Source organism: Coptis chinensis, chromosome 3, assembly GCF_015680905.1.
Source record: "Coptis chinensis isolate HL-2020 chromosome 3, ASM1568090v1, whole genome shotgun sequence".
In the NCBI taxonomy this organism is placed as follows: Eukaryota; Viridiplantae; Streptophyta; class Magnoliopsida; order Ranunculales; family Ranunculaceae; genus Coptis; species Coptis chinensis.
The window spans coordinates 97,798,908-97,823,543 of record NC_141458.1 but is presented as its reverse complement, the minus strand read 5'-3'; the positions used below and the strand labels follow the sequence as shown (position 1 = coordinate 97,823,543).

General features: G+C 36.1%; 2 protein-coding genes across 2 annotated transcripts; one reads left to right on the top strand and one right to left on the bottom strand.

Annotated features, from left to right (window-relative positions):
* Window positions 1–1,278: 1,278 nt before the first annotated feature.
* Window positions 1,279–3,895, top strand: LOC147511968 (serpin-ZX-like). The gene is made up of 2 exons (XM_086603543.1): window positions 1,279–1,716; window positions 2,012–3,895. The coding sequence occupies exons 1-2, from the start codon at window positions 1,318–1,320 to the stop codon at window positions 2,783–2,785; spliced, it is 1,173 nt and encodes a 390-aa protein (XP_086459669.1). The 5' UTR covers window positions 1,279–1,317; the 3' UTR covers window positions 2,786–3,895.
* Window positions 3,896–4,533: 638 nt separating this feature from the next.
* Window positions 4,534–22,563, bottom strand: LOC147511967 (rho GTPase-activating protein 7-like). The gene is given in 25 exon segments (XM_086603541.1): window positions 4,534–4,842; window positions 4,951–5,064; window positions 5,066–5,145; window positions 5,225–5,258; window positions 7,167–7,236; window positions 7,843–8,012; window positions 8,102–8,215; window positions 8,517–8,537; window positions 8,540–8,602; window positions 8,826–8,886; window positions 10,473–10,522; window positions 11,253–11,576; window positions 12,564–12,788; window positions 13,689–13,932; window positions 15,484–15,571; window positions 16,946–17,015; window positions 17,138–17,193; window positions 17,356–17,433; window positions 19,452–19,571; window positions 19,701–19,845; window positions 19,971–20,049; window positions 20,142–20,212; window positions 20,730–20,806; window positions 21,957–21,993; window positions 22,370–22,563. Coding segments are annotated over 25 exon segments (2,631 nt in total). The 5' UTR covers window positions 22,427–22,563; the 3' UTR covers window positions 4,534–4,659.
* Between the last annotated feature and the right edge of the window lie 2,073 nt (window positions 22,564–24,636).

The following is a 24,636-nucleotide window of genomic DNA, read 5'->3' as shown; positions in this document are numbered from 1 at the left end:
CTCTCTTGTGTCTGTATTGATGTAATCATTCAGTCTCATTTCCTTTAATTTGTTCTTTACTTCATGCTTGTAATTGGATCTTTGTTTAGATACTAGCTAGCATTTGTTATCCACATATCCCTATGCATTGAACGTTCTTCATTCAATTGAATTGTCTCAACTTGCATATTCTATTATTATATTTGAAAACGTTGAGAACTGAATGTGTGAAGTCAAAAGTTTGGAGGGGCGAGGTCCTTGAGTTCTACTGTGTTGTGGAAACAAGTTTTAGATGGTATCCAAGTTCCATGCTTCTCTGTCCTCGTTCAATAGTGGAAGTTAATATTTTGTACAAGTTTGGGGAATAGGGTGCGTTTGAGGCTGATGTTTGAGATTTCTAATAAAGAGTGATAACTACCTGTAATCTTGAGCATTCTTGGTCGGAAGTGCCCTCTCTCGCATTCGCAGTCAATATATATACTACCGGCCGGACAGTTAATTTGTGATTCTGTGACAATCTTACGCCTTCCACAATTGCTTTTGTTGCAGACTTGCAGATACCGTTACGTTCATGGCTAGAGATGGTAAAAGCGGACGGTATTGTTCCAATGTTGGACTGAGATATAACGTATTTCAGGCCCAATAGATAGGTACCTCAACTCATATATAGTCAAGTAAATGATCTTTCATTTATTTCAGACTGTTAATTTCAGAATTCCAACTATCACCGCCTCATCACAACTAGGAATTTTTCTTTGTACGGCTAGTCTATGTTAACAGTTTTTGTGATGATGTTGCTTCCATGAATGGGTGAAGATGAGAAAATACAGTCCCTTGATGGGGTATCTAGAGGTGGTTTGGTCATTTTAAAATTCATTATGCAACTTTATATATTTTGCATGCTACTGAGGAAAGTAGACGCGGTAGTCCCACATTGCCTGTTGGCGGTGATTTTCTCATTGAGCTTTCTGATAAATAGTCCTCTTTGGGTCTGTTTTATTCCTATCACTCCTTCGTATACGTACGTGGAGAAATAAGTAAGTCTATAATAATATACCATTAAAAAAGCAATTTAAAACCCTAGATAACAGGCTGTTAGGCCTAGCGTATTTTTACCGTTCATAACATGTTTACAAACAAATAAACTGTTGGTTCATACGTCTATTCGTTTCGTGGAAAACATTACACTTTTGTTTTCCACACTCAACAAAAACCAACAAGGAACAACCAAACTGGCGTTTACATAAGAAAATATTGGAAAAAACTAACGTATTTTTTTAGACCTTTGTTAAGCTGTTATTTCGTACTTGCAGGCAAATTGAATAAGGTGGAGGAGATATGGAGACTAAAAAGATAGTTGTTCATAATGCACCCAGTAGTATACCTTTTGCATGTCTTCGAATGGCTAAGGATCTCGCACTAGGTAAAGCCAAAGACAAGAATTTTGTGTTCTCTCCATGTTCCATTCAACTTGCTATGAGTTTTTTAACAAATGGCGCCAGTGGTTCCACCTTGAAGGAATTGCTCACTTTTCTAGAGGCTGAAAACTTGAATGATCTCAACTCAGCTGCTATGAAATTTATTGAGACACTCGCTGGATCCACTCGTGGTGGACCTATTTCATCTTTTGTTGGTGGTGCTTGGGTTGACCAGTCTTGCACTCTGAAACCAACCTTCGTGACTACTGCTAAAAAGATATACAAAGCCAAGGCTGAATGCGTAGATATCCAAAACAAGGTGAGCCATATTTCTTTTTATTTTGTTCTTAATCTTTTCTTAGAACAAAGTTTTGAAACTCGTCTCTACTGCTAGCTCAAAAACTGTTTTGAAATATTATTCTCAATACTAACTGGCTTAATGCATTAAACAGAATTAGAAGACAACAGTACGTAGCATGAAATTGTAATTAATTATAGAATTTTAACTTTTATTCCGAAAGATATGGCAGTAAGTTGAATTATTTCATTTCTGTTATTGAAAAACGTTACACGACTGTTTTTTATTTATTGAAACTACGATATTGTGGATGAAGGCAATCGAGATAACTGAGGAAGTGAACAAATGGGCTGAAGAGGCTACAAATGGACTCATCAAGTCTGTTATACCCAATCCTTTGACTCCCGACACGGTACTTGTGCTCGCAAATGCACTCTATTTCAAAGGAAGATGGAAGGAACCCTTTCTTAAGTCTGCCACTAAGGACTCCAAATTTAACCTTCTTGATGGAAATTATGTGGAAGTTCCTTTCATGACTAGCCACGTTGAGCAGTGGATTGATACTTTTGAAGATTTTAAAGTTCTTGGACTACCATATAAGAGGAGTACGTTTTCTATGTATATCATACTTCCTAACAAGGTAGATGGTCTGTGGCCTATTATTGGGCAGATGGGTTCTGATCCATTGTTCTTGGAAAAGTATGTAAGTTTGTATCCAAGTGTAGTCGACGTGAGAGAATTCATGATACCAAAGTTCAAGATGACATTTTATGTTGAAGCTTCTGAGATTCTTCGAGGTGTCGGACTAAAGTTGCCTTTCTCCAGGGAAGCAGAACTTGATGAGATGGTATTTGGTGACGGACTTTGTGTTTCAAACGTTCATCACAAGTCACATATAGAAGTTAATGAGGAAGGAACTGAAGCTGCTGCTGTCACTGTTAAATATAATTGGCAGTTTTGTGATAGTCCACCGCCTCCACGTCCATGTGTTGATTTTGTGGCAGATCATCCGTTTATGTTCATGGTGAGAGAGAACAAAAGTGGGATGATATTGTTCATGGGACATGTCCTTAACCCCTTGTTGGAGTGAGCAAGAAATGATCTCATAGAACAGGGGATCTCTTCTCTAGTATATGATCTTTTATACTCATTATATTGTTAATTTCGTATATTGACGTTTTTTTTTTTTATCAAATTTGATTGTTTAATGCAATTGGGATAGCCGGGATCGCTCACATATTTGACTTTACGCAGACTGTCTATATGGAAAAGAAATTATTCGATTCATTTAGTTTTAAATGTAAGGAATTAAAGAAAGAAATTCTATGTATATCTCTCTGAGTTACTCGTGGCTTCAACCCCTACGAAATGATTAATGTTCACAAACCACTACTCTCCAGAAAGTTGTAATTTCAGGGCCGTTAGTCTCCAAATTGCTTGACATTGCTCTTTTTATTGTGATCTTCCTTAAACGTTTAGATATAGTACTATTTGTTATCCCTATGCTTGAATTGTCATAATACACATAGTACACTTAGCACTTCTGGCTACTACTGTGTCGTGGAAACAAGTTTCACCTTACATCCAGGATTCCAAGTTCCTTGCTTTTGCTTCCTCATCAGACATCATCTAGTCAATCTACTGTACTTGGTAGTTGGTAATTGGTACAAGTTTGGGGAGTAGGCCTCTGAGAGTTCTAAGAGAAATAATTACCTGTAATCGTGAGCATCTCTGATCGGCAATGCCCTCTCACTTGCAGTCGAAATACTGCTGGACAGTGTATCGCCCTCAATGCTGCGACAATCTTACACGTCATTCTGAACAAATCATCCATGACTAGCCACATATTCCAAATCATTGTTTCTTTCGACCATTTCAGAGTTCTTAGGCTACCTTATGATGACGAGTAAAGACAACAAAGTAGCTCTTTCCATGTATGTCACACTTCTTAGTAAGGAAGATGGTCTTGCAAAGATACTTACGTCCAGACGGACAATCAGTTTCAGTGACAGAATTCAGGATACCAAAGTTCAAGATCACATATAGCTTTAAAGCTTTCACAGTTCTCCAGGGCATTGGACTGAAGTCGCCTTTCTCTAACCAAGCAGAATTTCGTGGAACCTCACAGAATGTACGACAAGTCACGTATTGAAGTTAACGAGGAAGAATGAAGCTGCTGGTGCTGCTACTGCTGTTTTTGTATTTCCTAGGTACTGGCTCTAGTTACTCACCTTCCCCTGCTGATTTTGTCGCAGATCATCCGTTCATCTTCTTGGTGAGAGATGACAAAAGTGGGATGTTATTGTTCATGGGACATATCCTTGATCCCTTCTTGGACTGAGCAACAACAGATCTAAAATCGAACTACATATATAAGTAGGCTAAATCTATGGTGCGCGAGATGTAGGGTATGCCTTGACATCTCGGCCACTCATACCAAGGGGTGCGTGTGTATTTAATGGCAAAAGTACTGATCCAAAATTAACCTGCTGAAGACATGCTCATATAAGTATACGACCTTCCATTACAGACTGCTAATTTTTTAAATGCAGTACACAAACTTTTATTTTTTTTTTTTTATTGGCTTCTTGTTTTCAAAGTGAACGAACGCATGCAATACAGTACAGATAGAACACTCTGTCATGAAAACCTTCCACTCACACCAGTATCGTACTATTACAAGAAGGCCGCCTCTACAGTGTGTTTTCCATCTTAACTATTGGTTCTCAAATATATTCATCAACATGAAATCCCAATCGTTAGTACTCTGACAGAAAAGACTTGTTGCTTCGAAACAGCACCCAGAGGTGCTCAGAGGGGGAAAACGAGACAAAAAAATTAAAAGGGTAAAATGAACACAGAGATTACAACAGAAACGATATCTATATACAACAGAGGATGATATACAAATCATGAACATCTCAGAGAAGATTTTACTCATTGTATTAGTGGACTTCCACGCTACTAGTTCCAAGGCGGAAACGATGGTTTATAAACAAATCCTTGGGAAGATGCCACTCCATAGTTTAAATCAAGGATGTGGAGCTGTTCCATTAGCTGGGAACGCCGCTCCTTAAAGAAGTCGAGACGTGTTGTCAATTCCACCAAAGCAGATGATGTTGCAGATAGATGTGTTTGATTTTTCTTCTGTACAGTTAAGCCAGAAAAACATTTGTACACGAGTTATAATTGCATATGCATTAAAGTGGTTGCAAACACCATAAAATATTTGAAAGCCGTAAGTGGTAGACTTACTTCTATTGTCCTTGACGCCGAGGGTACATTAGCAGAATCAACAGCACATAGCTCATTCACTGAAATGTTTGCAGATGTCTCAGTGCTTAATGAATCACTCAGGCTTGTGGAATCTGCACCTGTCTTTTCGACAAAGCTGTGTTCCATTACTAGTGGATGGTAATAACTGGCCTTTTATTTTCTTCCACTCTGCTCCTGACAAGTTCTCCTATATTGTCATTTTCAGAATGGTTCAGAAATAAATGAACACCCAAACCAAAACAGAATAGCTCACCTTGATTGATTGAAAAGTCAACTATAAGTGAAACCTATATATTAGAGAAACACAGTTGTTACTAGTCCCCCTCAGCAAGTGATTCAATTAAACCAACAGCAAAATAGTTGAACATGATTTGATTATAATAAATAACTTATACTTCTTTTTTCACAGAAATAGGATTACAAGAGATATCGCACAAGAAGTACATAACATAGGTTCTGGTAAGAACAAAGTGGAAGAAGGTAAAGTTCAAGCGCATTCTTCAGGTGAAGTAGAGCCTACTCTTGCTATGATGAAAAAGGTGAAGTCGCAAATTAAAAACAAAAGGATGAAGAATCTTGAGGACTACACCAAAGAGTTTTTGGATGATACTCTAAGAGTCTAGGACTCACTTACCTGTGTTGTGCTTGTGGGTGTTTCTTTTGTGACTACGAGAAAGTGCAGTCTCATCTTTGGAAGGATGAGATAGTGAAGCAATTTATGGCCAGAAAGTAGGAGATGAGAGAGGTTTCCTAGCACTACTTTAGCGAGGACCCTTTGTGGTATGTGTAGTGAGTATTCTCATGTATGTCAGGCTTGATGTTTGTAGATCGATCTTGTAAGTCTTTGTGTACCTCCTTTTAATGATCTAACTCTTAGGGAGGCTTGTAAGTTTCAACTTTTAATAAAATAGGTGGGGGTCTGCCTTAACCCCATGACCATTTCAAAAAAACAAAAAAAAAACGTAGGTTGTCAACTGGCACCAATTTTACAAAGTACCGATACTAGAACTAGAACCTATGCTTTTGAGTCTCCGGTTTCGAAAACCAATCAAATTACCAAACAGATAGTGAGATGCTAAAAATGATTCTGGTAATAGCCAATGGGTAACTTGACGCTGTGACCAAACCACAAACCGATAGAAACTGGAACCAACGTATGTGCACATGATGAAAATATGTAGAGATAATGTATTAGAACTGGTATACCAAATACAAATAACGGAACAAGCATCTCTAGTTTTGGATCGACCACTTTCGTATCTCAAAATCAATGGAAATTGTAACTGATGTGAACCCGATGGTAATGGGCCGAATATCTTATGATTTAGGAATCAGACCAGAACCCATTTACATGTCAAACTCATAGTAGAGACTTAAAAATATTAATGTACTACAACGATAATATTATCTAAAATAAGTTGTACTCTCAGATTAAATGCTACTTTGCCCTGTAACCAAAATCGTCCACAGCATCGGTGTGTAAGTGTGTCAATCTTTATCAGAAAAAGGAAAATAATGAATAAATAAATAAAAATTACAAATTAAAAAGAAGGGTAGGGGGGGGGGGGTGTCCATAAAATGCCGGAATCCAAATATTGAAGATGAACATCCAACTTAAAATTAAATGGCTATAAGTGGAGAGGCCCCACGACTTATATATTTTTATGTGTGGCTTAACCTATCCCATGTAGGACTAAACATCTCAACACGCCCCCTCACATGTGGCATTACTTGAGCATATCACATGGACAAACATACTTAGCTACGTAGAGTAAACAACATGCCCTTTGGGCCAAACACAATAACGCGCTTTGATACCATATTGAAGATAAGCATCCAACTTAAAACCAATTGTTGATAAGTGGTGAGGCCCCAAGACTTATATTATTATGTGTGGGTTAACATATCCCATGTGTGGAACTAAACATCTCAACACAAAATATATATATGACCAAGTCCATTCATTAATTAGACCCTATCTCAAGCCAGCACTTATGGGCAGTTATACAGTCAAATTGTTATGGTTTTCAAGTTGTGCGCACATGACAAGAGTGTGGAGTAACTTAATGGTGGAACTCTGTAAGCTATGGCAATTAATGGGGCAGTAAATGCATTTTTATTCACTTAAAGTTAAAACTGTAAAAAGATATCATAAGCATCTTCTTTTCCACACCAACAAAGCATTTCAGATATACCTCACTTCTCTGTTTCCTTTCACTGTTAACAAAAGCAAGGGCCGTATCAAAATCTTGTTGATGAAACTTCCTAAAGAAAAAATTCACACAAAACAGCAAAAATTAGTACCACAGTATTATTATTATATTTATTATGAGTCTATAACTGCCACTCTGAGTTTCGAGAAAGAGACAACTGCATTCCAAAATAATCACTCAAATGTGTTATCCTTCAATGCATTAACGTAACAGATTAAGATGCACGGTTAGCATGAAGAGTTTGAGTTCACTATAAGTGGCAGCTTAATTTATCTTCATTTTAAATGCATCAGGTAATGACAGCAATGAATTTTTCAGATGGGGAAGCAGGTGATACAAGGTGTTATCTGTCCATACGTTACTTAGAAAAGAAAGCCCTTGATCTCAAATTTGAAAACAGATAAGGTATCACCTAACCTAAGCAAGAACATCAAAGGATGGTATTTCTCAACAACGGCTTCCACTGGAGCCAGTATCAGGGTGCATAATATAGATTATTTGACTTCCAAGAAACTGTATCAGTGTGAATCTACAGAAGCAACCAACAAAAAACTCAACCAATAAGATGGCATGACCAGTATATTTGAAGGTGACCATCGGCCTGCTGGTTTTATGGATTAGGTATATTATAATGTTAATGTCTACAAGGAAATCATACCGCTGAGTATGAAGATTTTGGATATGCTGGTAGCGGTCACATGCATCAGAAAGGGAGCCATAGTGATTCTGACGTTGCTGGTTAAGTTGAAGATGCAGTTCAGTAACTTTCTGCTTCAACCTGGCCACATCTGCTTCAGCCATGGTTATCTCCTCAAGTTCTGCTCTTGTCTTCATCAGAGATAATTTGTATAAGAATGTGCATCTACAATTTTCCCAGGTGAAACAAACAAGAAACGTTAAGAAATGACAGTACATACCTTTGAATCTACGCCACGTGAATTAGAAGCATGTTCCATAGACATGCTCAGACCAACCTCTAATGCAGCCCTAAGATCTCTCTCCCCTTCCAACTGCTCCTGGAGTTTTGAAACCTACGAGATGTCAAAGCAATGTACAATCAGAGAAGTGTTGAAGAAATTCTAACTAAACAAATTTCTCCATGGAAAAACAGTGCTGTAAGTTTCAATATAGTAGGCACAAAATAATGCATATAGTTCATTTGAACCAAAAAGGCTTCAAAATTTTCAGCTTCAGCACTTGACTAAATTTTACTACAACTCATGAAATAGTTACAGCTTCTGGAAAACATTTGATGATACTTCAAATAGATAAGAAATATACAAAGACACCTCAGAATAGATTTCAATATATTAAGGTTAAAATCGTGAATACATCTTGCTCAAGTGCAATGCGTCAAATAAATGCAAAGCTTGCTTTCTTCTCTCCAAACTTGCTTGCAGTATTGCATTCCCTTTTGCCTGGGGAAAAGAGAGTCAACTTATATCAGTACGATAGTCACACTGACTCGAAAGGATACAAGGGCGTAAACATCAGATTTGTGAAATAATGTCGATTTTTCTCTTTTATTTAGTTTTTCGCTTAGAGCAGTCCAAACCTTGCTTTCTACCTAACCACTGTAGAAAATTTTAAAGGGAAACTAGGATCCACTTATTGGCCCAACTACAAAAGATCAACTTTTACCTCTTTCGCAATCCTACTGCGCAAGTCCTTTTTTGTAATCTCAAGCCTCTGTATCGCAAACCTATGTACAAAATATTAGAAGAATGAAAATCTTTTATAAAACCAGTGGAAGTAAGAAATGTAGAGAGCTTGCAGTTTTCCACACAGAAGAAAGGAAAGTAATATTCCAAAACGTGAGGTAAGTATTAACAAGTAATCTAAGAAAAAAGTTGCATAACTATCTTCTTAACCATCATTTTCTCAGTTCAACTCAAAATACCAAGGGTCAGGGATCAAGGAATATCTTAAAGGTTAGTCGTAAATCTTAAAATAGTATAACATATTCATAAAATCAAAAATACATAGTCACAAGTCACAACTCCGCATCCTCTCTTCTGATGGTTGACAGTTGAGTAAATAAATAATGTTGAATATCCAGATTGTAAACTGGCAGCCTAAAACATCTCGTAGTGATTCCTATGAACACTAGAGTTATTGAGCTAGAGTGATTCCAGATAATTTTTTCAATTTTCTTGTTGTTTAAACCCAACAACTACAACTCACCCCTTAGAGACCTCTAAAACCATGAAAGACCTTCACAAACCCCAACACTCTGTTTGAGATGACAATCAGCTTTCTCTTCCTAATGAGGTTGTAGATGATTAAGATCTTATCTTGTGCACCATACGCAATGAAGATAGACACTTGAGAAGGTGACTACGGAACCCAAAATTCTACTAATGGAATATCTGGGATGAGTCTATAGCGGAGAGGCCCTGAGAGTCGGGAACACAGAGTATTAGAAACTTTTGGAAAATCCCCATTTTTGTAATAGTCCAGTTATTAACTATATGTACCTTTATATATATATATATATATATATATAGCTAAGTGAGCACCCTTTTTATTTTTTCTGCATAGCCAATGGGCAATGATGTGGGCAAGTTTTGATTCCAACTCTCATGTCAGGGGTAACAACTACAAGTCTCTCCTCCACCATGGCTCACGTATTTGAAAAACATGCAGCAGAATGAAATAGTGAAAAGATGTATAACCATTGATACTAGAGCTAATCTTTAAAACACAAATACAGCGCTGACACATTTTCAGATATACACAGGGACCCATCCACCTAGCTCAGAAGAATTTTTCTCATTGTTGTTTCATGGTGTCAATCTCCTCAACACTTAAACTTAATCATCCTTTATTAGTTGATACAGTTACTCTCTTTTGATATTGTAAATTAAAACGTTATATCGACAGGTAACACATTAAACCTCAAAATTATTGCCATGCACCATTAATTTTTTCTTTTTGAATGTATTGATCCATGTGTTTTCAGGATATGATATGTCAAGGGTATATTTTCGTATCAGTCTGTTGAAAAATGGATACACACTAAAGTATATCAGAATACTCAATACTGTAATTAACACTGCCATCTGTGCATGGAAAGAACCAAATTTCCAATGATATTTCATGTAAACCTGCAATTGCTTTGACTGCCAGAACCTGCCTACAGGCTTTTTTCTATTATCAGAAGCAAATATCCATCTACAGGCATTTCCAAGGCCAATAGAGGTAGTAACTTATTCTAGAGTAGTCGAATGCCATTTACCAGAAAATCAATGTGTAAGAAGGTGGTTTGTTGGCGAGTAGAGTACTTACTCTTCTTCACCAGAAGAGTTAATTGGCTCCACAGATGGATTTTTCCTAACCTGTATAGCAAGAATATCAGAAGAAGAACATTACCATAACAACTAGCAAGAGATGGAAGGTCAACATCGTTCGCATGAAATATCGAGTAAGCTACCATTTCTTTTCAAAATAACAACTACATGATACTGCACAACATAGAAAAAGTGAAGGATACTATTGATTGCATTCTGGATTCAGTTGGGCCTTTGAAAAAGTTAAGGATACTATTGATGCACATTATAAGTAAGTGTTTAATTTAGTTTGGAAGTAAAGAAAAACTAGAGATGTTTAGTTTGGCCCTTGGCGGTTGTCCTGGCATCTAACATTAGTTGTTCATCCTGATGAATTATTCTAAACAAGATAATCAACACAATTTGGTATCTAAAAAACTGTGTTACATGGACATGCTATATTGTAGGTATTGTAGACATAGTCTGTGTCGGATATGTATCCACGTGTCTGTGTTGGACATGACAAGGACACATATTGTATGTGATATACCTCAGTTTTTTATATTTCGCCGTGTCAGACACTTCGTATCCGTGTCGAATACAGACACACGTGTCCATGTTAATGTAACTTGGCTAAAAAACCACAAAATTTCGGGTAGTTACCTGTTTTTAAGGAACATTAAGTGGGTAGCTTATTATCATCTTTAGTATCATTGCTATTATGTAATAAGACCACAATACATATTACCTATAAAGCACATCAAAGAAGAAGAAAAACAAATATAAAATACCAACATACATTGTTTCTTCCCCAAAATGTTGAGCGCTTGACATTAACGTTGGAGACACTTAGTTTACTGGGAGGTGATTCTGCCAACAACTTAGATCTAGTCCCAGGAAATCCATGTCCTGGATCCAAAGAGAGAATCTCTCCCATCGATTGCTGAGACAAAAGTTTAGGCGATGTACTCGGTGTAACCATATCAGCAATTAAGTTCTCACTTTCCCTATACACTATATTCTGCTCATTGGGTTTCTTGCGGGGATCTTTACATGTCTTTGGATTTCTTGCTGAAGAGTAACTTTCACCAGAGGACTCAGCATCTGAATCACCTACATACACCTGCGCCAGCAGAGAGAGAGAGAACTGAGAAAAACAATCAATGCAGAAAGTCGCTTTACGTAAGAAGGGCGCCAGTTCATCATTTGAATATGAACATGAATCATGAAAATTGAGCCAAACTACACATTGTCATTTCTTTAAAGCAACCAAATTATCATGTCAGAGGCAAAATTTTAAACCACGTATAGTTTCTAAACTCCATTTAGAGTTTCAGTTTACCAAAGGCTCAAAACAGTTTCTTACCTGAATCTCACATGGTATTGGTACATGGCCAAATCCTAATGGAGCCTGAACCAGATGGCGTGAAAGTGTGTGGAAATCTACCTAGACCTAAAAACAATCTGTAATGTCAGATGGAATGCCGGTTTTTGGGCGTTCTGGAAATTCAGGAAATTTAGGGTTTGAACTATGGCCAGTAGCATATAGGAGGCTTTTAACAACAAAACCATCAATTTTGTATAATCTTCAAGTCTTCATCCATCAGGCTCAAGCTCAGTAACAGTATTGGTTAGAATAACTGTATTCATTATGATGTAGAAAACAATATCACAGTATCAAAAATCAGAAACTAGAATATAAAATGGACATCATTGCAGCAAGCAGTGTATCAAGTCCACAAAAGCATAAGGTTTGATAAATTTCTACCCCAACATATAGATATCTTAGATTGGTCTAATAGCACTTTAAGAGTAGATTAGGAATCATCTCCTTTCAAGAAAAGGATTTCACTTTTCTTGACACTTGAGGATGCTCCACTAAGATATGCAACTATGCTGAGTGTCATTTTGTTGCATATTGATTGGATAATGCTTAATTTGTATCGTTTTTATTTATAATGTTGCCATTTCTTCTTGTAGGACATCTCACCTGCTTGTTGTATATATCTTCTTTTCCAATAACTATAACTGCACTCATTCATCTTCTCCATTAACATTTTACTTGCTTAACATGTCAAAAACAAAGAGGTGGGGTTGAAGAACACACAACCTTATGGTCATAAAGATCACTCCCAGCATAACCACTACTCCCGCTCAGCTTTCCACTGAGCACACGTTCAGGATCACCATCTAGTTCTACATCAGCTTCATTTTCTGCATCATGGTATCCATTTTCTTTTGTATTCAAAGTTTCATCATCAGTAGAGTCCTCGCTTTCACTGTTCTCAATCCGAGAATCGGCTGATAGAGAGCAGCATCTATGCAAATTATCAACCTGAAACACAGTAACAGAGCAAAATAACCAAGCATCATCACATAAACTTTTATCTTTATTTTTTGGGATAAAGGACAAGAAAACATGCATAGCCATGTCTAACAGTAAAAATTACTGTTGTAGTACATATGTCATATCTAGAATCTGTAACCACATCCTTACACGTTCTTAGGGCAGAAACTAGGGTTTCTTTTTCTTTCTTCTCTCTACTAATCAGGGAGAAGTCGAGGTGAACTGCTAACAGACAGGAAAAAGAAGTCAGCTAAAACTGCAGGGACTCGTTAAGGATGAGTTCCGCATCTATTCCAACACCCTTACATTTCACTTGTTCTGTTTATGCTCCGGATAATAACCAAAGAGAGAATTCTACAAACACTCCCACAATGAACAAGATGGTGACTGACAACCCGCTAATCCAATAGAACAGGGAAGCAGGTCAGCGCCTTTGATCGGTGGCATTCCAACAATTTTCTTTTTTCTTTTTTCGGGTAGTTATAACTTTATGTCCCTAAACACTTAAATCCCCTTTTTCCTGCTAAACACTTAAATCCCTTTTTTCCTGCTGAAGGAGGGTTTGATCCCAAGACGTTGGAGGCAACTTCGCAAGGCTTGACCACTAGGCCTCATATTAGCTATGCCCACGTTTGCTCTTTGCAATGTCATGATTACTAATAAAATTATTCTTAGCTCTCACAGAATCAACAAATAAATAATAACTTGTCTGATTTGTATCCCTTTGTTTTTCTATAATAAATTTTGACAACCAGTTCAAAGCCCTCCCTTTTACAATAATTCCACTAAAAATGACATTCTAGGCATGGCTAAAGGATGTAAATGTCTGATATGTATTATTTTCTCTAACAATCATGTTATAAAGAAACTCGTACAACAATGTCTTACATCAAAGATGTTCTCATACTCCTCCAAAAGAGTTGTGATAATGGCTTGAGCATTATTAGCAGCATTAGCTGCAGCCAGAAGCTGAGAAGAATTATCTCCATTCATATCAAAACCATCCTCCATCTCACATTCACCAGCCAAAAGCGGTCGTAGTAACAAGGGTGCCATGCAGGCAGCAACAGCAGATGTAGTCATCAGATTTTCAGAAGCGTGCGTAGCAATAGTGTGCATCATTCTCAGAATTCTGTATAGCAAGAATCCAACTGAATTCAAGTATAAACACTGGGGGTGTAATTGTATAAATAAAAATAAAGATATTCAAAACAAAATCGAATTGTCAGTGAGTGCAATTCGACATCCTTGGATTTAGGCTATTACGCGTGAGAGTGCATACTGCATACTACTACTTTTTATATCAAGATCCAAAACAACCTTAAGAAAGAGACAGACACAAGTATTTCAGCCTGTCAAACATAAAATGCAAGAATCTGTTAGCCTAGATATGTATGTATATCTATGTCCTCTCCCAAGAAACTCTGCTGACTCCTCAAGAAATGCAAATCAAATCTAAGTCGCCATCTTCCTTGGCAACAACAAATGTTTTTTAGGTAAAACGAAGAGCGTATTAATGTCTTGAGTTACACCAACTACAATAGTGTTCTTCTAGGGAGAGAGCTGGACTGTTTTAAAAGTGAATAATTTTGCTAGCTCTAGGGTTGACCTATTTTCTGAATCTATAATGAAGGATGATGGTATAATTTGCTACACTGAGGGATATGTATAATGTAGGATTTGATAGAGTGATATACTACCTACAAGTAAAAGCTCAAAGTTTACTCAATCTTTACATAACAAATGACATCATGCTTGGTATCACACTGATATCAAGTGACCATACAATAGAGTGTCACACTACAACATATAATGCCTTCTTTCGCTTCTTTTTCTTAGTTGTAACAAAAAGGATACGGGACAACATAGAAACTATTAGTCAACACCAGTAAGTGATAAAATGCATAATGCAAGTCTTAATTGTTTTTGGTAGTTGCTAGTTTTAAATTTTAATAGTATTTACTTGAGTTTATAAAGTAAATTTACTTTCCAAATTGGAACTCCTCATGCTCCAAGGAATTTCTTGTATAAATAACGCCTATGGCCAAACAAATTAGTTGGTTGTTTTTTCAGAAAAGAGTATCTTTTAAATTTGTGGGCATCCAACTCAACCAATTGGTGATGAGTGGAGCGGCCTGAGAAACTATATACTGTAATGCAAGGCTTTAATTATCCCATGTGGAACTTTACTAACATTTTAACATTCCCCATCACGTGTGGTGTTACTTGAGCCTAACACGTGACAAAAATACTTGGGTGACATGGACTAAATGAGCCCTTTGGCCCAAATGCAATAGCATGCTTTGATACCATCTTAAACTTTGTAGGCCTCCAACTCAAAACCAGTTGGTGATGAGTAGAGCGGTCCCAGGAACTATGTATTGTACTGCAGCCTTTAATTATCCCATGTGGTACTAACATCTCAACATGTATGTCCCAAGTTCCCTTTTCCTATCAGATTAGGGCTTAACATACTCTTAATTTATCTTTGGTAATTGTTTTTTGAAGTGCTTCCGCCTTCAAAAGCCATCAGTAAGAAAGAAAATGCAGTAGGTCCAAAATTAGGGCATTTTATGGAATGACTTTAGCAGAGAAAAATGGAAAAGAAAGCATATGGTTAAAGCAAGATATGCTTAGTGCACAAGAATGAAAAAGGCGGGTGCCCAGAAATATCATTCTTTACCTCTGTAATAGTCGCCTATTTGGTTCTGGAAATGTCTCTTGTACTGCATAGCGCAATGCATTTAACCGGTCCCCCTTCCGTTCAAGTCCTATAACAAGAGAAACATACGAAGAGAGAGAACCATGGAATTCCATAAGAATAGGATAACAAGATCGACCAGTAATTTCAGTAATCCAACATAATATTCAAATCGACACGAAAGATTCTAGTCTTTAAATTATAAATGGATTAAAAGATAGAGCACATTATTATATGAGCATAAATACTGACAAAATTCCACTCCTTGGGTTGAGAAACTAAATAATGTAGATTAAACAATTGGCGTAGGCAACAACTGTTATGAAATTGATACCCTAATTGAAATAATTAAAGAACCCTAAAAATCACCTTTTTATTGAATCTCTTAAATTCTTAAAAAAACAACTAACTGAAAAACCCTAATTACAATTTACAAGCCCTTATTTATATTAATTGGCAACAAAGCAAACATATTAAAACACGCCACATGGCAACTAACTAATTAAAATAAGCTAAACCAACTCAAAGAAAAGGGTGCCTAATGCAACCCATGAGCTTCACTCGGACTCTATGTCCACATCAACTAAGTATATAAAATAAGCACGATGACCAATAGGATAGGAATCATGTTATCTGAGTATTACATTCACCGCACAGTTCATCCTCATCGCCTGAACTGCCATTACAGTTAATAGTCCTATTGGACCTTTCTCTGAGCTATACCACAAGTTAACTTCCTCGATTTGAAACATTGAAGGTTCTATATGGGTTTGGAATTCTCTTGATCCTCTTGTAAACGACCTTAAAAGGTTTTTTTTTTTGTGCGAGAATGTTAAGTCGAACATAGTGAGCTTTTGGACTCTTTTCGTTGGTCATAGAGTTGGCATTCACATCTTAATAAAATTTAGCTTGCCGAGATTATGTATTTAAAATGCTTCCACTGGAAGACATTAAGTTCTCTTGATCGTCATTAGTAAGATGTTTTGTCTTGCAGAGCTAAAAGAGAAATTAGACTAATGAAATGCAAATACAAAGAAACATGAATTACTCTGGAAAGCATTTCAAATATTAATTACTTTCGTGCAACGAAAGTGTTCTCTTGCAAAGACTGTTACTTAAACCACAGGTTGTTAATGTCGACCAGACTTGAAAATTAAATACCACACGGAACCAAATAAGAAAAAAAAATACACAGAGAAGACAAAGAATAAAAGCAGTGGATTCAGTTCAACTTCAACCTCTAAAGATGCTCATATATATTAAATATTAATCGCCAATTTGAGGCTATCATATACTAACAAAAGGAACCACTGTGATAATTTAGAATTAAAATTAAATGATTATTGTGATATAAAACCAATTATCTCGGTAATTAAACTGACAGCAGGCTGATGTTGTATCATTTATTTAACAAGTTGTGAGCAATACTACTCTATGAACTTACTGTATGCCTCCAACAATGCAGTGCAACAGGATGCTGGAACTGGAGAAGAGGGCAGTTCCCGAAGAACATGCTGCAAACAAGAAAAATAATAGAAAAAAGAGGGAAAATAGAAACTGTGTGAACATGCAATTATATAAATCCAAGAACACTGGAAGAATCACAGGTAGATTGATTACTGGTGAATATATAAACCTTGACACAATCACCAATAACGTGAGCATCCTCGTAAGAGCTGAACTCATTCACACCTGATATCACACAGATGACAACCTCAGTTCTTCAAGCATTCACACAATTTAAAGTGTAGAGATGTCAAAAAAAAAAATTAAAGCTCCCAACTCAAGTGAAGATGGGGAAAAATTATCACAAAAACATGAAGCGCAATATAAAGCACTTGGGTAATATAAAACCTTGCTCATATTCTTGAACCCGGTGGTAAACCTCCTCAACATCGGCAGATTGTCGTAAAACCCCTTCTACTTTTGTTCCTGTTAAACAGATAATACAACAGTATATATCAACGACTCAATAGTAAGAAAAATCGACCAATCCGGAAAAATAGTAATAAATGAAACCAGAAGGCTCTTTCAGTAACAAGAAGATTATCTTCAAAGACAGAAGAAGTTGAAAAAAAAGGTAGGTTGAGGGGGGGGGGGCCTAAAAGAAACCAAATCAACCAAACCTACTGATGCAGATCAGCCCTTATGTGATTTTAGAGATTGTTTATTTTATGTATTTTCGTTTTTTAGGGTTTTAGGGTGTTTTTAGATGTTTCTAGAGTGGCATTTGATGTATTTTAAGTAGTTTTAGGTCTCTTTAGGTAGTATAACCAATTTGGGATGTTTCTAGCAGTTTCCATTTCCATTTTGAAGTTTGTAGGAGGTTATAAATATGCCTCTAAGTTGTATCACGAAAATAGCTTATTGATTATTTATTAATGAAATTTTTTTAGAGAGTGATTTATCTTGTTCATCTCCCCATATCTTGGTGGTCTATTGGTAGAATCAACAAGTCTTGGATGCCTTTCGAGTTTCAAGTAAGCTCTTTGTGAATTTCAATTGATTCGAAGGAAGTTTGTCGAGTTACAGTCAACGTTAGTGAAACGTTGGACTGATTCGATTGAAAAAGCAACTTTTTTTCCACCACACGCTGCATCACCTACGATGCGTTTACATAAGTGTAAGTTTGGGATTTGAAACTTATTATTTCTCTATTTTAAGTTGCATGGTGCCACATCAACTCAAAGAAATTTAGAAATTTATTTTGTCTAGCCATCTCTAACCTTCAAAGTGGAGTTCAATTTTAATGATGTGTCCATTTTCATTTGGCCAATGTGTCATAAACTAGATAGAACATTTTTGTAGTTTAGGTACCAGAAATAGCTGAATTTTTGTGAGGATGATCTCATCATGAGGAGATCATTGTAGCCCAAAAAAGCAACTCCTAAGTCATCTTCATGGGGCCCGCAACAATTGTCAATAAAGTTGTGTGAAACAGTCTTCACTGTCACTGAATATGTCTCTCTAGGTTTTGTGTCACTTGTAACATCAAGGCATAGTGTTTTGCATGACTATGAGTGCAAGCTACAAGGCTATTGCAAATGTTTATACGCTTAATGCTTATGGTTCATCTTTCATAATTCTAGGTATGAAGCATCAAAACATGCTCACCCCTATGAACCTGAAATTCAAGCAGAAATAATGTGAAGTTCTGTCTGGTAAGATTCAATGTCGGAAGAACAAACTTCAATTTCAGGCATCTTGTTCTCCATTGGCATGACATCACTGCAAAGATAGGTGATCAGGGGATTATTTTGGTTTGCACTTTACATTGTACTTGTATGGTTACTTGTAATATTCAGACCTCGCGGAACTTCTTAGTGAAGTTCTCTCTCAAGACTCTTCCATATTGGCTGACCTTAATTTGTATTTTTGATACATTTCAATAAAAGTAACTTATCCCAAAAAAAAATATACGATGTCGGAAATGGCATAAGCAGAATCGACAAATAGCATGGCTATAAACCCTAAAGGAAAGTTTTGAAGAGCAAACTTACAGACATGCAGGCATCTTACAATAATACCTATTGACATCTAATTTACTCCAAAAGCCAAGTTGTAGGGGAAAACACAACAATGTATATCTGATGGGTCATAGGTGACAGGTCAACAACACATGCACACATTGAACAACACGCATGGGATGGTTGCAGGCACAACACCCCCTTTAGAACTATTGCTTAGACTGCCACCTCTAGGGATCTACCAACTTGATAAGTGACTTTGCTCAAAGGGCTGAGTTATTGGACAGAGTCATATTGAAATACGCCAAAAGGATCACAGGTTTAGTGTGAAGTAGGCACATACTAACAATAACCCAGAGAATCTTCACAAGTTCAGATGCCCAACAAATAATTGTTTCCAATACTAACAAGAAAAGGATGCATCACATTCTATTGAAATCAACGCAGAAAAACCACCTACACCCTGGTCAGGATAATATTTACCGAATTTCTCCAGAAAGCGAAGAGCTTTCTCAAGAAAGGATGAGCCTCCATCAATATCTTCTAGTGCAAGTAAAATAGGTCTTCCCACAACTGATGACTTGGAAGAGTGCTTGTCCCTCCCTGAAAGCAATATACAGAAGGACTACCCAATGTTAGTGTATTAAAACAAGATAAAATAACACTGAAATACAATGTAAAAGGTCACTGCACTGAGAATACAATGTAATGCCGAAAAGAGAGACTACGGACATTGATGAAAAGAACTTTCAATTTTGTCAGTTGTCTCATTACGAAAAATCCCATTATGACCCATCACAAGGGCAGCACTTGGTGCTTCTGCCAAAGCATGCTCTAGTGCTGTCTTCCATTCATACAAATCATCTGATGTTTCGGCCTAGCATAAAAGGAAATGGAAAATATTCTTTGATAAGCATGGGTCCTTTAAAAAATAAGACAAATAGGGAACAGAATTACACACTGTCCCAGAATAAGAACAAAACAATACAAAGAAGAACACACCTTAAGGGTAAAGGCTCGCCCATCACGTCCGTCGGGAAACAACACAGTCAGTAGCTTTTTGTCTTCCCTGACTATAACACTGCATATAAACAATACATGCTATAAACATAAAAGGATAATATGTTATTTGGACATGATATGTATCATTATCATTATCATTATCTTGCATACCTCCCAGAGTTGTTCAAGTCAATACCACCCAATGTCATATTTACTTCACCACCTCTTTGAGGAAGTGCACTCTACAAAACACAAGAAGTAATTAGTAGCTGCCCCACCACTCAAAAAATATTAGCTACCATACAACTCGGAGAGATCCTGTTAAATTTTAGAAGATCTTCTAAAAATGGGGGGAAAAAACATAAAATATGTGGATAGCTACCACGGCTTGGACGTTACTATACAATACGTTTAAATAATGGAACTATCTTTAAAAAAATGATAAGCATATATCAGATGTAAACTAACACCGCTAAGAGTTGTCGGGACAAAAACAAAAGATATCCAACAAAATAAACACGAAGGTCCATATATAAGTTCTTACAAATGGTTGATGTGTGCAGTGTAGTACATTCATAATGCTTAGCAAATCTAAAATCCTCCGTGTTGTCTTTCATTCATCGTAAAAAAATGGATCTACAAACTCGTGTCAAACTATATACAAGTAAATAATGTAGAAACAGAAGAATGTCATAGCAATCCATCAAATTTTAGGGAAAAATAAGAGAAACCCAACAAAGATAATGGTTTTATACTCACAGGGTCATTCTTAAAGAAAACCAAGGATGTTCTTGTGAGAATGAACCAACGCTTTTTCCACGATTTCCAACCTATCCCTGCAAGAATCATCAATGAGCACAATTACAGTATTTACCTCCAGAACACAAGCCGGCAATAAAAAGAATTTTTGTGAAATTCCAGTTGCTGCCACAAAATAATTGAAATGCCCCAAAATAGTAGTTTTACACAAAAATTCTAGTGAATAAGAGATTAATTTTAGTAAGTTATCATACTTGTCCATCGACGAATTCGGCGGGGGGGAGGGATTTGTCCAAGTCATTAACTATTGTTCACGCTGTGTTAATTGTTGACACATTTCAGCAAACATACCCTGACAGTTTGACTCACTTTGACATGTTCCCTTAGTACGATAAAAACAATCCCTGATTCAAGATACAAGACTGTGATTAGCATGACATGATTCATGAGGTAATGGATGCCTTATGCTATTGCCTACGTTGAACAGATACATATTCATTTCATTGTTATTTTTTGCCCACCCAAGTACATTCATCACTATGTTCTACGGATGCAGCCAGAGTACAGGCCAGACAAGACACTCTTATTTAGAACTCAGTGTGACTGAGGCAACTAAGCAAGTATGTCTTCTATTTCAAAGTTTCCATGCAACAGAGCTCGTCAATTTCAGTATTCAGATCCTTGATGTACTTGAAAGTGCCCAGTGGTCTTCTTGTCAAGCCTTGGGAGGTTGGGCCCAAGGTCTTGGGTTTGTTTACCACCTTCACTGGGAAAACACATTGTTGAGTAGTACTTATATTGGCATCAAAAAAAAAATAAGCCCGAGATAGAGGGACCTTAACAACCTCATTATTAAAGTTTGAAGCATCCAACTCAAAATCAATCGGCTATGAGTGGAGCGGCCTATTTTAATGTAAGGCTTCAAACTCCAGATGTGGAACTATATATCTCAACACTCATGTATGTTATTCTCACCCATGCAAGATACTTGCATTTTATACATATATCCGTGAGTAAACATGTGCATACAGACAGCAAACAAAAAAAAATTCTATGGTTCAATTGCACAGGAATATGTGTATCAGCGTAAACATTTTCCTATGGATCAATTGCATATACATGTTGTTCAATCCAACACGTTATCCTACCCATCAAGAATCAGAGTAATCTTCCCCGCCCAACTAAAGTACTTAATATACTACCAGAAATTAAAATCACATCACTAACCTTTTGACGATATGAAAAGTGGACCACTCTTGAAAACCTATAAGAAAAAAACACATAAATAAGAAAAGAAAAAAAAAACAATTAACCATCATATATCCAATCTAATTTATCACCACACTAGTTTACATACTTTACATGTAACAAAAATAGCAAGCAAACGATAAGCCTTATGACTCAAACAAACTACTTTCATCATTTCGCTTCATTACTAGCTGTGGGTTTGCCAAGGTGTCAATCAATTGCAACTAACATTTTACCTTCCTATGTGTATTTCAGATATTGCACAACATAATGTACCTCTACATACATGGGGGCATGATATATCTGTCGAGTTTCTATAATGTACCGATCCCGAAAATTTTACAATATAAACTAGCAAATAGAAGTAATGAAGAAAGACAAGTGTATAATACCGTGTTCATGACTCCAATTCTGGGACGCTCAAACGACGCCAAAGAAGCTGCTGACATTTTCCAACAATGTTGTTGTCACTATAAATTAGGTCAACTAAGCTGCTACTACTACTACTACACTCAATCTTACTCGGCATTTTGAATAAAAGGAAACTGCAACAACTATCATTGAAACTTGGTGTGACTGTGTGTGAGTTTTTTGGGTTTTGAGGACATGGAAAATGAAAAAAGTTAGGAACCAACTAGAAACTGAAGTTGGAAGTTGGTAACCAAATCTTAAAACACCTTCTTTTTGTCGTGTACTTGTGTTCTGTTGGTTGAGTTTGAGCAGTTGACACTTTTTTTATAAGTTGACCAACTGCCATATAAAAACAAAAAAGAGTTGCTTCTGTGCAGCTTGTTGCTACTTGCTAGCCATGGTCAAATTATTTCGAAATATTTTGTAATTCTGAACAAATTTCAGTTTACGAAATGAGAATTTTCAAAGTCTCGAAGAAAGGGATGTATAAAGCATCAAAATCATGGAAGTGGAATTCACACGTGAATGAAAGATCGAGATAATAACAGCTAAATGAATGCTAAACTCTACTCAATTTAAGTTTAATTAAAGGGTTTGGTGACAGATTCAGATGTCATTAATCACTAAATATTTTCAAGACTAAAATGTTATTATAGGATGAATAGATGACATACCCACTCATTTCCAAGGACGCGTCATATCACTTGTATGTACTTTCACTATCAAAAAAAACTTGTATGTACTTCAGTACTTGTATTCTCAACCAGACTGACACCGTAATCGATCTATAACACTTTATTGATTTTAGTAAATTACGTTGGTTGGGGGTGGAGGCGGAAAACGTGATGCATATTATGTTGTCAATGTGGATATGTATATTCATTTTTACTAATAATCGACATGGGTCAGAAAATGAGTGAAGGATCAACATATTTAGGTTCGTGAAGATAAATATATATGAGTTATGAATACTCATTGTTCATGCCTCGATATAATGTATGATTAATAAAAACACCAATTATAATATGAACAATAAATATTTATGATTGGACATAATAATCTAAAAATACAATATACTTTTTTGTTTTTTACATTAAATACAACATTTTTTTTTTCTTGTCTAAAAATACATTGCACTTTCATTTTTTTACAATCGATACCATTTGTTAAATTTGGTTATATGGAATGTGATCTAGCAATTATATACTAAGGGAAATACTTGAATACCCTCAACAATAATTCAAATTTTCATTATGTACCATGTGGGCCTTTAAATTGATTGTAAACAAGGACATCCACTCTGAAATGCACAAGAACAAAATGTACAAGAACAAAACTTAAACTTCATTGCATGTTTCAAAAAAAACCCAACACTAAGACTTCAATAATACATGCCTCACCACTAGCTTTCCTTGCAGCCCAATTCTCATTACTCAAAAACTCAACCAAACAACCATAGAAATCCCTCAAAGCCTTCCGATTCCGATTCATGGACTTTAACACCAATAACATTTTGAATCAATGATAACAAAACAAGTTTGTCCTTAAAACTCCCACTTCTCAATAATTTAACAAATTTAGGTAATACCCTTTGTAAAATGAGCTAGTTCTAGATCACTACAAGCTTCACTAGTTGATGTTAAACAAATGGCAGAGCCCATTTGTGAATTATAATCTTGTTCAAACAACATTGTATCCATTAATGGTTTCAAGTACAGTGTATGGCTGGAAGGTATGTGTTATGATCACATACTAGACAATTGAAAATTTGATTTGTTGTTGAGGGTATTCAAGTTTATTTTCTAGATAAATAGGACATTAAGGGTATTTTAGTCATATTGATAAAATAAAACGGCAGGTACAATTCTCGTGACTTTTTATAACGTCTAAATCACATTTCGTCTAATCATATTTAACAAATAATATCAATTGTAAAAAATTGAAAGTACATTGTATTTCTAGGCAAGAAAAAAAAATACATTGTATTTAATGTAAAAAACAATAAAATACGTTGTATTTTTAGGTCATTATGTCTTAATATTTTGACACAATGTATGATTAGTAAGAAGTAAGAACATCTATTAGAATATAAACAATCAATGTTTATACCTTAACATAATGTATGATCAGTAAAAAAATCTATTGGAGTACAAACAATTATTGTTCATATACATTACTATTTATACATAAACATAATGTATAATAAGTGGTAACACCTATTGGAATATAAATAACTAATGTACTTCAA